At 45.2% G+C, this 13,875-nt stretch overlaps 1 protein-coding gene across 9 annotated transcripts in view; it reads right to left on the bottom strand.

The window, feature by feature from the left end:
- Positions 1-2,530: 2,530 nt before the first annotated feature.
- TPX2 (TPX2 microtubule nucleation factor) overlaps positions 2,531-13,875 on the bottom strand; it is a 14,861-nt gene continuing 3,516 nt past the window's right edge. For 3 of the 9 annotated variants that reach the window (XM_075166880.1, XM_075166879.1, XM_075166882.1), the window contains 17 exons: positions 11,289-11,434; positions 10,892-11,017; positions 10,569-10,689; positions 9,869-10,000; positions 9,317-9,367; positions 9,063-9,185; positions 8,482-8,615; positions 8,005-8,162; positions 7,396-7,567; positions 7,106-7,244; positions 6,357-6,573; positions 6,029-6,127; positions 5,155-5,331; positions 4,865-5,011; positions 4,201-4,312; positions 3,369-3,556; positions 2,531-2,949 (listed from right to left, as the gene is read on the bottom strand). In XM_075166880.1, coding sequence (XP_075022981.1) covers positions 2,839-2,949; positions 3,369-3,556; positions 4,201-4,312; positions 4,865-5,011; positions 5,155-5,331; positions 6,029-6,127; positions 6,357-6,573; positions 7,106-7,244; positions 7,396-7,567; positions 8,005-8,162; positions 8,482-8,615; positions 9,063-9,185; positions 9,317-9,367; positions 9,869-10,000; positions 10,569-10,689; positions 10,892-11,017; positions 11,289-11,391 — 2,310 coding nt within the window. In that variant the 5' untranslated portion in view covers positions 11,392-11,434 and the 3' untranslated portion in view covers positions 2,531-2,838. Of the gene's footprint in view, positions 2,950-3,368; positions 3,557-4,200; positions 4,313-4,864; positions 5,012-5,154; positions 5,332-6,028; positions 6,128-6,356; positions 6,574-7,105; positions 7,245-7,395; positions 7,568-8,004; positions 8,163-8,481; positions 8,616-9,062; positions 9,186-9,316; positions 9,368-9,868; positions 10,001-10,568; positions 10,690-10,891; positions 11,018-11,288; positions 11,459-13,875 lie in introns of all 9 variants that reach the window. The other 6 variants (XM_075166874.1, XM_075166883.1, XM_075166881.1 and 3 more) reach the window with 5 other exon arrangements.

The following is a 13,875-nucleotide window of genomic DNA, read 5'->3' as shown; positions in this document are numbered from 1 at the left end:
AATGAAGCCCCCTCCCCACCGACATTCAGCTCCTCCAGGACACCCATCCTTTACACGTTCTACACCAGAGCGGTTTTTCCAGCATGTCATCACTTTCCCCCTAACTAAGAGGGCAGGTTACACCAACCACCCGCCAGCCTGCGAGAATCCGGTGGGTGACTCCGGAGAGCTCTGCCAAACGCCCAATACCCTCGTAGGGCATGGCAGCCCGAGGCTCCCTTTCAAAGTTTGCAGTGCATGAGGAATATAAGAGGCCGTGTTTGCAGGAAGAGGTAATATCTTTTATTAGACCAAATGATACCGTTGGGAAAAACTGACAAGCTGTCAGGCATACAAACCCTTCCTCAGGGCTGGGGCCATGTAGGGCCGTCACGGAAATCCAGTTGCTCCATCCTTCAGGGATGGATATCTGCTCCAGCTCAGCCGCCTTGTTACCTTGCTCGCCTTTACATTCTTCTGCAGCTCATCATCATTCAGGCTTTCCTCTGACTCGCCATAAATATTCGCTGCTCCTGCTGCCCACACGCTCCCTGCTCAAGGAGCTGGCACTCGAGCCCGCAGCAGCAGTTTCCTTGACTGCACATTCGAGGTCCTGCCATGTCCCTGTCCCGCAGATCACGTGGAACAGCTCCACTGCGACAGAAATAAGGGTAAGGCAGACTGAGGGAAAATCTGCCTGCCTTTGGTCAGACCCAGGCAGACCTGAGCAGTTTGCAGCTGAAGCCACCCTCTATGACTGGGTCAACCTTGCGGGCCTGGTTCTGCCGCAGCCACATACAAGGTCCTCAAGAGAAAGGAAGGAGAAGCTGAAACTTCAGCAAAAAGGAGCCTTGTCTCTTAGCTCACCGTTTTGAGGAGGCCACGCTGTCACAGGGTCATTCATCCTTCAGTACCAACATGCTTCCTCAGAATACCTTCTTCTCCAGTTCCTCAGTTAACTGCACACCACCTTTATTTTCATTCTTTTAAAGAATCCTTGTGTTTCAGTAGGGGTGACTTTTCCTCTTTTTTAATCCAAGCAGAGTAGAAGTTTGAGGCTGGTGCTCTTTGAAGCGCTGCAGTTCAGTACACCCATACAAAACGCTTGCTCACTGCTGGCTGCAGACTGCAGCTGCTGTTTGCAATGATATCCCTCGAGCACTGCACTTTTTAGGAGAATTCCTGCAGAAACATTATCCTCAGGTACAACAAACATTTGTCTTTGAATTTAGCTCTGTCATCTCTCTCAGATTAGGAATAAAACACTGGCAATCACTTGAAACACTTTGGCAAGGATAATGACACAGTACCTCTTGCCATACCCCTCAGCTGGAGTCCGACATCTAACAAGTTTGAACTCCGTCTCTTCTCCACCCAAAAGAAAATCTGAATAAAAGGCCACACACCCCAAGATTACTTCTCCAATGGTATCCAAATTCAGAGGAAGTGAGAGTAAATGTTTGCCATAACCCCCAAACAAGAAACAGAGTTTGTCCTACCTGGACACATTAATTCTGTTTCCCACGTTTTCCTCTCTTCAAACAGCACCACAACAGCAGCGAGCAGCCCAGCTCACACGGGTTCCATAAACACAGGACAGGCAAAGCCTCCCTGTCATTACAGCCACGAGAAGCCAAGCCAGCCCAAAGAGCTTTATGCGTTTCCAAGCCTGAACTAGAGGGCTTGCTCTCATTCTTTCTGCCAACGGCTTCAAGCACAGCTGCAGTGACCTGCCACACCAGCCCTTGTCTGCAAGTCCCTTTTCGGCTCAGGAAACAGCACCACAGGATCATGCGAGTTAGAACGGGTAACAGCAACACAGACATGTCAGCGGGCAGCAGTGGCGTCTGACAGCATCATTTGGAGTAGTTGTATCCCTAACCCCTTCTTGCCCTCACATAGTCTCTTTGAATTTTCTTTCTTGTTAAGACAAGTCCAAAGAAAGGCCCAAAACAGTCTTGCAATGCTAAGGTAAGAAATCGTATCGCAATGCTAAGGTAAGAAGCAATTCTTAGTAAGTTTTAATTTAAGTTTTATCCCCTCTTCACAATGCTGGAAGTTTTGTCCTCCAGGACATTAGAGCACTTGGTCTATATTTAGTTCTGCTAGCTGCGCTAGACTGGCTAGGAGACGACACGTCTTTAGCCAAGTTAACTGCGCTGGCAGGAGCCAGCTTACAGCGAGTCATTTGCCAGTTAAGTGGTTCCCCAAATAGAGTGACTTCAGCTATAAAACAGCAGAAGGTTTAATGCTCTAATATACACGGGGAACTACTTTCAAGCCTGGGCAAGATTCATATTAGCACTCATCTAAGCATCAACAAGAAAGGTCAGACCTGCAATACGCTGGCTCGCAGAAGCCACATTACTTAACACAATTCAAGCTTAATACAGACTAAAAGCCTAAGAAGCAGACACTTGAAACCAATAATTAGATGTACAAAGACAAGGCAGCTCTTCCAGATGCGCACATCCCTGTGTGTTCACTGAGTGCCCTTTACCGAAAACTCTTCTGTGGGAAAGGGATTCAGCCCACTAGCAAGAGGCAGCGATCAGATTAGGAATTTTTATTTAGTTAAGTACACAATATTTGTATACAATATCAAAACCTGGTTTAGTCTTTAGAGAACAAGATGTCTAGATGCAAAGCAAGGCCATGGAGACAGCATGGCACTGCCTGTATGCTGTGCCTCAGCCACCTGCCTCAGGTGGAGTTAAACTACTCAATATACAATAATGGAACCAAGCGTAGGAGTTGAGACTGAGCAGTCACATAAAAACAACTGTTCCCTCTCTGCCTGTCAAGAGAGTGGAGAGGGATGGGATCTCCCTCCTATTATCCTTATCACATGGTTGCACATCAGCACCGGAATCTGTCCGAGAAGTTGGGAGACTTCGGCATGGTCAGTGGCTGATCACTGGGCTTCACTTCTACGCTGCGGTATTTGCGTATTGGGTTTGCCTTGTGAACCTGTAAAAAAACAAAATCAAGGACAAAATGAAGCAAATGGATGCCGTTGTGATGAAGCCAGAACTGAGCCATTAGTGGGATGAAGGCAGGCGGCTGTCTACAGGACTACCACACTGCCTAGGGCACTGGAGTGAGCCACCAGGAACATGCAAGGCATGCTTTGGGGTTGTGGATTTTACAAAGATCATTCTGCTCCAATGACTACATCTTACAGCTCCAAAAATCAGCCATCTCAGCAGAGCTGCTGCTTTTTTTTTTTTTTAAAAGACCAGTTGTAAAGTTAACAAGGAGTCAGTCTGCAACAGGGAAACTTGAAAAGACAGTCTTAATGCAGCTCAACATTGACATTAGCTCATTTAGTATATTCACACATCCCTTTGGGTTACTTTACAGCCACTGTTCATAAGTAGCTCACTTACCAGTTCTTGTCTTAGCTTAGCAACTTCTTCCTTTTCACGCGCCTCTTGTCGCTGTCTGACCTGCTCTTGATGCCTCTCCCTTATGGCTTCTATATCTGCCAATCGTTTTTCAAATTCTTGCCGCTCTTTAGCTCTTTTTTCCGTTGCCAGTTCAAAGCTTTCAGGAACTACAGAACCAGAAAGGCTCTCTAAGTTTAGAAATAGAGGAGATAACATTGGTGCAAAGACAGTCAGGTAAAGCAGAGCAGCACTAGTGTCAAATGGAAGCCTCCCTCTGGAGCGCTTCACCTTGCAAGGGTAGTTAGTAGATACCTCCAGGCTTCAGGAAAAGAGAAAACCTTACGCCCAGATGTGAGCGGTGTTAATGCAGACATTACCCCATCACGGGTGTTCTCATAGGAGGGAGCAAGCACACAATTGTTAGTACAAACAAGTTTTTGGCTGGTTCTATACCCCACGAAGTTTAGCCTACCCTAAGCTGTAGACGCCTTCATCTCATTAGAAATGGGAGGAAGAGACTGACAGCTGCTGCAGAAATGCCAGCTGTCTCTACAGGGAGCTCCTTGCATACTATTTACCCTTATCCCAAGCTAGCACACATCAATCATCTGCCAATTGTAGCATAGCTGTTAAATACAGCTGCCATGTTAGTGCAGGACAGGGGGGCAGTGGAGAGGAAACTCCCCCATTCCCCAGGGACACAAGCTGTTAGGGAATTAGTTGATTAAGTGCCCAGCACTGTTGGCTGTGCCGATAAAGGAGATAAGTCTAAACATCACTTAATTGCATCAGTTCGAGTTAACAGCCGAGCCTGTGTAGCAAGTAACTCTACCTGATAACAGCTTATTTTCCTTTTTAGGCACAAAAGGCTCCTGGTACACCACTGTGTTGGGACGAGCTTTAAAACATGCCGCCTCTTTCTGCCTTTTCAAGTCATCTTCAAGCTGCAAGAGAAGAGAGCCCATCAAGCGCCAGGCATAACAAAAAGACCACCTCCCTGCCCCCTCAGACTTCAGCATTCCCAAGACCGGAAAAGCCAGTTTGACTTAGATCAAATCATTTAACCACCAAATTATATTAAAGCCGCAAGTTGTGTCACTTGTTGCCTGCCTGTTACTTTTGCCAAAAATAGCCTGAAGAAAGTTTCAGGTGTCCACTGCAGATTTCACAGGAGAAAAGCAGTATATTATTTATATGTCAATAAATCCCCAAGCACAGAGATGGTCACAGCAAAGGGATCCAGCTGCACATAGTTGCTGCTTAGAAAACACCCCACAGCTGTTCATGCAGTTGTGGTAAATCCCATCACTTACCATGAAAGGAGAAAAAAAAAACAATCCACCAATCCTCAACCCATAGCACAAGTCTCATGCCAAGGACAGAATAATTCATTGCTCAAACTCAGATCCTGATTCAATTCAAGCACTTTCTGAAGTCGATCACAACTCCACTAGCTGCTTTAAGTCTGGTCATACCTGTTATTCTTTTCATCCTACCTGCTGTTTCCAGCTCTGTAGCTTGGCAGCTCCCCGTTCATCAATCTGCAGATTGAACGGTTCAGGCTGAGTTGGGTTTTTGACCTTCTTTTCTGGCAGCTTAACATGGTCAAAGTAAGGCAGAGGTAGCGCTTTGAACTTTGGCACCTGAAAGAAACAGCTTGAAATATTTCTTGTCCTTTCCTCAAAGGCACGAAGCTTTGGAAGTTTAACAGCCAACAGCAAGAGGCAAGTCCTGCCACACTCTTTTTACTTAAGGAGTGGAATTCAAGGTAGCTTTTAGTTCTTACCTCTTCCTTCTGCAATTCTTCTATTTTTTTCTCTTTTTGTATTTGCCGCTCTCTGTCACGGGCATCGAAAGAGAAGGGGCAAACTTCCACATGCCTCTGTTCTGGCATTTTAGGTTTGAAGGGCACTCCATAATGTGGCATAGGGTTAGCTTTGATCACAGGGACCACCTCTTTTTCCTAAAAGGAGATTAGTGTTAGGATCTGGCACACCACCAGATTTTTTACTTTTGTAGAAAGACTACAACTCCTGCCAAACAAAGACACGAATACTAGAGTTCCTTTAATGAGGGTCACAACAGTGTCAAGCAAACACTCTGGACACTGCAAAAATTAGTAATCCAAAAAGTACCAATTTACAGGCATCCTGAAGCACAGGCAAGTTCTTCCCCTTTCCAAACCACTATCAGTCCTAGTACTCATCCAAGTTAGACTGTAATTCTTTAATGCCCTCTTCACGAGAGGGAAAGGAGGAAGGACATGATGTATTCTGAATCCTGCTCCCCACCTCCCAGGGATCTAGAGTGATTGCGGGGAGAAGAAAGGTCATGTGCAGTATCTGCCCTTCTCAGTAACAGAATAGGGAAGGGCAATGTCCTTTAGAAATCTAAGCAGTTTACTTTCCTCATTCACAGCAGCAACACCTCAGAAACCCCAGTCAGTGCCCTTGTGTTTAAATTGCGTTATTTCATTTTGTATGAGAATTCAGTTTCTGTAAAATGAGTAGGAGCAGCTAGATCGTTAGAAGGGAATGGCACAGAGAAAGATGACCACTGGAGGAACCGAACCAGACCATCACACCCAGCCGGCAGAGGTACAGCAGGCTGGCCAAGGCGGTCACCGTGGTGGGACCAGAAGGCCCATTCACAACAGTTACCTTTTCTTCATCTCTGCTCAGCGTTCGGGTTCTGCTTTTCAAGGTGAAGACTGGAGACTTGGGGACTGTAACAGGAAGCGCTTTCTTCTCTGGAACGCCCTGTTCAGAAGAGCCAGTAAGGGAGTTACCCAAGCTTAAGTGCCAAGAAAACATGCTACAGAGAAACAACACGACATAGCAGAGTATGTACCCATTGCAGTTCTTGCCTAATGACAGACAGTGTTTACTGATGATTATTTAATATGTAATGCAACATAGCTACAACATTTTGAAGCTACTTGCCACCTCAGTCCCAATTCCTAGGTCTGGGTATGACTAAACTTCTTACCACAATGTCCTCCAGGATTTTCGTGGGACATGGCCTGGAATGGAATTCAAAGTGCTCTTCCTCCTGCTGCTTCTTACTCTCACGCTCCTGAATCCTTTTTTCTATTTCCAACTCAAAGCCAATGGGTTGCGTGAGTTCCTTCACAGGGGGCTTCTTGGGCAGGAGTGGTCCACCCTCAAAGATTTTGTGATTGAGTTCTCGTGCTTTGAATTTGTACCTACACATGAAAGACAGAGATAGTCACCACATACCGTACATGGCAAGATGCAGCTTCTAGCAAATGGCTTCTCTCACAGCATAAAAGAGCAATAGGCAGGTACAGAAGCAGTTGTGCCACACACACGTTACATAGTGCACAGTTCTAGTCAGCAACTCCTCCTTTGCTTTTGAAACAGCAAGACGTTAAGGAAAACCTTATGGATTGCTTTCTTGGAAATCCAAAACTTTGTTTACAGAAGAGTTTTGAAGTGTATGCAGGCTGTACTGCTATGCTTTACTAATCATAGGCTGTACTCAACCCAAGATCAGCGCTCCTAAGAGCACTTTCTTCAAAATGAATTGCCTACTTTTCACATCTCTACAGTCAGAACCATAGGATTACGCACAAGCTAAAAGAATCTCAATGGTTTTATGCTACTCATTCTTCTATGCAAAAAAGGTATTCCTGAAAAGTGGTATTTTGGCATCTGAAAGATATTTCCAGTGTGGTACAATTCTCTCTTGGAGGACTAGAGTAAGCCTTTACTTACTGTAGATTTTTTTCCATTTCCTCTGCTTCTAACTCTGCTGTAGTTTTGCAGGTGACAGGTCTGAAGCGCTGCTTTGTTAGAAGCACTGGTGTTTTAGGGTTTGTAAGCCGAGCCTTCACCAACTTTCCTGGAACTGGGCCTATAAATTCAAGTCACAGAGACTAGCAGTTAATGGCAAAGCCTGCAACAGCCACAGACTGTTTGCTCAGTAGGGTAGTCAGAGCATCGTTCTGGCTCTACCACCATCTCTGCGGACAGCCTCCCAGCTGGACATAGCCAGGACTGCTCACCTTCATCAGATTTCCTGCTCCTCAAATGGTAACGAGAGGGTGTGCGTTTTTGGAATGCTTCTACCTGCTCAGCAAGGGACACATATTCTGATGTGGTTTCTTCAAGTTTTCTTTTGTTTCCCTGGGACAGATTGAAAGGTTTGGGGACAGTGGGTCCCTTCGGCATTCGCCCCTGGAGACAAAAAACCCACAGTCATTACGGCCATTTAACACAGGATGCTTCGATGACATTTCCTTTCCCCACTGATTCACAGTATCTGTCCCGTCCCCTCATTGAAAAGAAGATAACACTTAACATTAGACATAAGTCTTAACTGTCTGAACATGCACAAGCTAGTCATATTGGGAAACTGTATGAAGTAGAAGATTAAAGCATGAAGTGTAATGACCATAAGATATGACCCCTTTTCAAAAGGGTCCCTTAGAGCCTTGTGGCAATGCAGAGACGCAGTGAGCTAACAGTTACGTTTGCACAACGCTTGCCTCTCCTACGGTAACCCTTTGTGCGGGTTACCAGCAGCATGTGTGTTGCAAAAGCAGAAAGAAGGCAACGTCAAGAATTATGTCAAGAATTAGTCAGCTGGCTGCTGGCAATATTCTGGTTCTCACCGGAGAAGGAGGATGCTTTCTCAGTACTGCTGCAAAATCCAGTTCCTTGTACTCGTTCCCAGGTTGGCTTTCCACATGTTGTTTAATTCTATTCTCCGTGCAGAAGTGGAAGTCAACTGGCTTTGTTACTTGACCAACAGTTCTCTTCACAGGTTGTCCTAAAGAAAAAGAATATGTAAGGTCTGGAAGCCTTGTGGGGTGGGGGGAGGATTTGGGGAAAGAAAAAAAAAAGGCATTTACTTTCTAATAACTTGAACAATTTTTGGAGAACTCATCTATAACCTTTCAAGACATGACAAAAGCCAAACAAACCTGTTTCCAGGCAGTTTAGGGGCTGATCTACATTAAAAGCCACCTCATCCTAACACTTATTACAAAATCTGGAATGTTTGTTTTTAAAGGTACTTGTACAGCTCTACGCAGCACTCTCCAGCTGAGCCCAGTACAGCTTCAATTTGCAATTCAGCTAGAGCCCACCTGCTCCAGCAATAGCTGCTTTCAGAGACTCCTCATTCTTCTTCCGCAGCTCCATAACCTCCCGCTGCAACTGCTGCATCTTTTCCAGCTCCTGCTCCTCTGTACTCTTCAGCTTGCCAGAAAGATTGGTCCTCCTGCAGAAGCATGTTAAAGACTGAGATACACCTTCCTGGCACTGCTTCACTGGTTATTAGTACAGTGTTAGTGCAAAGGTACATGCTTATCTACGACTTCATTGCAGGAGCATCATTCATTATAAAAGAATACTCTTTAGAAAAGATCTGTTTGGATTTTGTTTGCTCAAGAAAGCTTGCAGCTAACTGCTATGTTGCATACACATTTGCTGTATGCACGCTTCAGCCATTAGCAAGAACGATTTTTTCCTCAAATTAAAAGCAAAAGCTTTCCTTTGCACAGGTTCAGTTGGTGAAGTACATTTCATCCTAATATTGTTGTCTTGATCCGGTATTTACTAAATGTGATACCATCACATGCTAAGTTGAATTTGAGAACACTCCAGCCAGGGCTGTCACCTAAATCAACTGTGATTAGCAAAGACAAGTCACAAGAAAGCTACATACTTCAACATCGTTGGCGTGGAGGGCATGGTCAGCTTGCTTTTCCCTCTCTCTGGGGAGAGGTCAGGATTCTGCAGGGGCTCTCTCTTCGTGGATACTTCAGTCAGCTTCTCTCTGCTGCTAGAGCTAAGGTAACAAGTTGTTATGGCAAACCACTCAAATTAACTGTGCTCTAAATGAAAGATCACCTGCAGCTCTCACCACCATGCATAACATCCCAACACCTGGTGAGTTCTGGTATGCCAGACTGGCCTTACCTCACCACGGGCCCCGGTATAGATCGTCTAGTTTTCCCTGGTACTCTAAGGCTGTAGAAGGGAAGGTGAATTACTGAGTTTTTGGAACTTAGGCTTTTCTTGAGGAGGTAGGTGTACTGTAGTTCATCTAGGTACAGCAGCGTTTGAAAGATCGCACTTCAATTTCCTGACCTCAAGCTTATCACCATATGATACCTTAGTGGTTAAGCTAATTTGAGAAATATTTTAGCTGCAACTCTTTCATAGCTTATGACTGCCTGATGACTTCTTGATGGACAAGTTAAGCCAAATTTAAAGCTAGCTGACAGACACTGAGTATGGAGTAAGAAGCTTAAGAAACCCAAGCTTATTTCATTCACATCTCTACCTCCAAATAGAGGATTTCCCTCAGGTCTTACAGCCATTTCTTTTTGTTTATGAAACCAGTATCTGGAATCAGGTTTCAGTCACCTCCCCCTAACCTTCCCGTGAGAACCCTCTCAGCCAATCCTTTCCAAAGAACCAGTTGTATTCCCCTTCCCAGCCCCAAACAGAAGGACTTTGATGACATACATTCTCATTTTTTTCAGGGGTGGAACCTCTTCCTTTTTAACCAAGGCATTAGCATTTCTCTCCGCATTGATTCTAGCTGGCTGTTTGCGTTGCTGTGTTTTTCTCTGCTTTGTAGCCTGTCTTCTACCCGCTCTAGAACAGAACAGAAAATGGAGGTTAGCCTTCCCACAGGTCTGAGAAGACACACAATCTGTATCATGTCTTTAACACACTTTTTACGTCAGTGCGTCGTCTAACTCAACATGCCTGCTACGCAAATTGTGTGTTTAACACAACAATCCAAATGCAGCATGAATTATTTAAATTTAACAATCCACAAACTTAATATTCTTCGGTATATATGAGCATACAGAGCCCCCTGCATTCACATCAAGAACAGGTACTGCCCAACTCAGGCAGATATAAACAAAGAAACTTTATATGCCACTTCAGTTTCAGATATCCTCACATTCCAGAAGCTCTTAGTGCTATCAAGTCTCATTTGACAAATATGTGAGACACTGCATTACATTTCCACCCCTAGAGATTGCCCCTCCAGCTTAGCAAGCAGATCAGCTGTCCCAATACACGATCTCTGTGCTGGAGAACTTCAGACCCATAGGATGACCCAAGAACAGCTAGAACTGCAGATCCTGAGGGCAAGGACCTGCTTAGTTACACCGTCATCAATCTTCATGCAAACTGAATACAAGTATTTCACCTTTGAGAGGCCTCTGCAGGAGCAGCAGCTCTCCAGCTCGTCAGGGATCCAACAATATTCTGAGGAACCACATTGGCCTGCACGCATTCTGCTTCACCATCCTCTTCACCATGGCTTTCACCTGAGAACAGTGACAAATACCAGCTCATATATATACATATATACACACGCACAGAGGAATGCTGAAGTGAAAGTACACGAGACCTTGCTAGACAACAATATATGAAGATAGTCCCACAAAAGCCTGACTGAGGCCTTTTCATTCTGCCAGTGAAAAGTGGCTAAAATTTATTCTCTCTCCCACCCATACCATGCCAGCTTACTCATTGTTATTCCTTGTGATGTGACAGACGACAGAATAATATCAGGCTTTGAGAAAGCAGGGCTGCTCTGTGAGACCTTTGCCAGATTTTCTGCAGGAGGGACATTCTCCAGATTGGCTTTTTGGTCTGTGAAGAAAGAGAGACTTTATATATACTACATTATGAATTTTTAACAATACCTCAGAATATCATTATGATGTTAACAAAGTCATCTGTCAAGTTACAGATGACAATCAAAGTCTAAATACAAAAACAAAACAAGAAAACTCCCACGCATGATGAATGATGCGGTTAACAACATGACTAATCCATTGGCGCAGAAGCCAGGCCCAAAACAAGCATCACGCCAAGCTCTCATCCAAAGAGAAAACAAATCGAGGAGTTGGAAGCAACTTACCAAACCAGGAGTCTGCATTGTGTACATCATCCTCGCTCAGAGTCGCAAAGTCGATGCAAGGGTTTGGGACATCAAAGGAATAGCGAGATTCTGGGTGAGACATCTTCACACTGTCCCGCGAGTCCTCTGCTTGCACTGCTACCGTCCTTTAGACAACAAGCATTGGTCACCTGTTAGACCAAACCCCAACACAGGTGTCAGCTAAATCATCCTCCACCTCTCTTCCTCTGCACGGTTTCTAGAGATAGGGACAGTCTTCGGTACATTTTCCTGTCTTGTAATTCACAGCCTTTGGACAGAACGCCTCACAAGCAATGCAGTTTTTATTCTCCTGCTGACTATCAAAGCTAAGGAAGTTTTACCACTGTTGACATTTGCAGGTTCAAAGCTACCAAAAAGATCAAATTTTGAAGGTTTTCTTTGTATCTGTAGGTATAGAATTGTATTTTTTGAAAGGAAGTAAAGTACAAAGCTTTTCCAGAGTGACTGATTTGCCCTTCCCTCCCTCACCACAGGCAGCAAAGAAGAGTTCTTATCCTTACCAGGGCACAGATTTATGAAGCAAGAGTCTGATGACGAGGCTGACTTCAGAGCACTGCAAAGCGCAGCCCTTCTCCCTCTGAAGAGCTACAAACGAGAACTAATGATGCAAACGTGCTCTTCTACAGAGCAAATTGATTTCCAAAGTAGGAAGAGAGTTCTCTAGAGTATTGTTACTGGGCAAAAGGTAGGAAGAAGGGCAGCATAGGGTCCTTGCCACGTTCCACAGCACTACCCCGATGCTGGCCAGGCTGTAAACAAACCAAGCGCTGTGACCGTGTCAAGAACAGCCCTTGCAGTTAATTAGTGGAGCACTGACAGCAGGAGGAATCCCTGTGTCAACAGGTGACATTAAACTCAACAGAACAGGAATAAAGCCAGCAACAAAGTTATAAACCCTTAAATTTAACAAAACCTTTTTGCAAGGTGTTTTTCATGCTTTCACGATGCCTCGCACAGCTGCAAGGCAAAGCCCATGAGGATGTGTTATAAAACACTCCCTAAGGAAATCACCTGAACTTTGCTTTTATGAGTCCAACCAATTCTAAAGCACCGTATTCTTAATCCACAAAGTCTCAGACCTAAACCATCTGTCTAGGCAGACCACACAGATGGTATGCTCCATAAATAAGAAAATGTTCAAGAGTAAATCATCAGCTCTCCCTCCCGAAGATGGCTGCACTGAAAAGCCTTCAGTTCCCCAGCACAGAATTGCAGTCACTAGGGGGAAGAATGTCAGCAGACAATCATCAGCTACATGACTGTGAAGACATCAGGGTAGGACCCAAAGAAGGCAAACAGAAGAATCAGAGCCAAAACCAACTGTAACCGAGCTCAGGACACAGCTGGAATCGAATGCTTTCCTACCGCCCTTAATCAAGATAGAGTTTCTGTCAACACTATCCACTTTTTTAAAAATCAAATGCGTCATCCGCATTCTCCCTTCACCCTCCCCTCACCCTCCACCAAGTCAGAGCTCCGGGCATCATGTTTCACAGCTACTTGTGTCCTCTGCTATGCTGCTGCAGTTTCCAGCTTTTTACTGTGCAAAGTCCATATTCTTTCATAGTGTCAGCACCCTCATCACCGACCTCACACCCAACCCCTTCTCCCTCCCCCTCCCTCCATCCCAAAGTTTCTTGAAAGAGCCAGTGGGAAGGTAAAAGTTGTCGTGACCGAACTCCAGAGAGTCCATCTCAGTCAGATGAACTCATGCCATCCGCTTTTCAAATCCCTACGTATCCTCCGAGTCCTGCGCAGACTAGGATTTACTGTGAAGCAGCAGTTCACTGAAAGCATCTCGCTCCTCCACCCATCGACTCAGCTTAGGACTGAGCTCCCGCCAGTGATTTATCACTCCGATATGCCCACTGCAATGCTTCTGCAATCGAAACAGCTCAGCCAAGCACAGCCCGAAGCCTACTGCCCACTCCCTTCGTGCATTTTAAAACACCTGATCGTAATTTTGATAGTAGAACCACCATTATCACCATCTTTTCTTTAAAGACAGGAGGCAAAATTCTTTCTCTCCACTGTGGCACTCTTCCACCAGAAGTGAGGTGCAGAAATTTCTTCTCATTAATAGGGTCGTTACCTAATTAGCAGGCACAGTGTGCATTTACCAGACCGTGCTTATAGGCACACTGTAATCCCACATAACAACGGCGTGGATTTAAAGCGTAACCCTGCTCTCCCCCACATCCATCACCTTCTGTGTCGACACCAGTGTTCGCAGAGCTTCACAGCGAGCCAGCCAGGGAACCCTCACCCCCGTTCTGCAGGATCAGCTTTCACCTGGTTCGCAGAGAGCTGCTCACAGCACCGCTGGTGCAAGAAAGGAGGAGGATCCAGTCCTCTCGCTTTCAAAAACAGTGCAAATTCCTTTGATAAAAGTGCTGCCTAACTAAAAACTTAATTCTCTTTCTAGGTCTGCTCTCCTCACTGACCTAAATGTGCTACACAGCCACAGCCCCATATGGTTTCCATGCAGAGCAGCACAACCGTATCCACAAAGAGGAATAGATGACAAGTTTCTCTGCACATCAGG

This window comes from Calonectris borealis, chromosome 17 (assembly GCF_964195595.1).
Source record: "Calonectris borealis chromosome 17, bCalBor7.hap1.2, whole genome shotgun sequence".
Classification (NCBI taxonomy): domain Eukaryota; kingdom Metazoa; phylum Chordata; class Aves; order Procellariiformes; family Procellariidae; genus Calonectris; species Calonectris borealis.
Note: the sequence above shows the minus strand (reverse complement) of the source record. Positions and strands in the feature narration are given on the sequence as shown.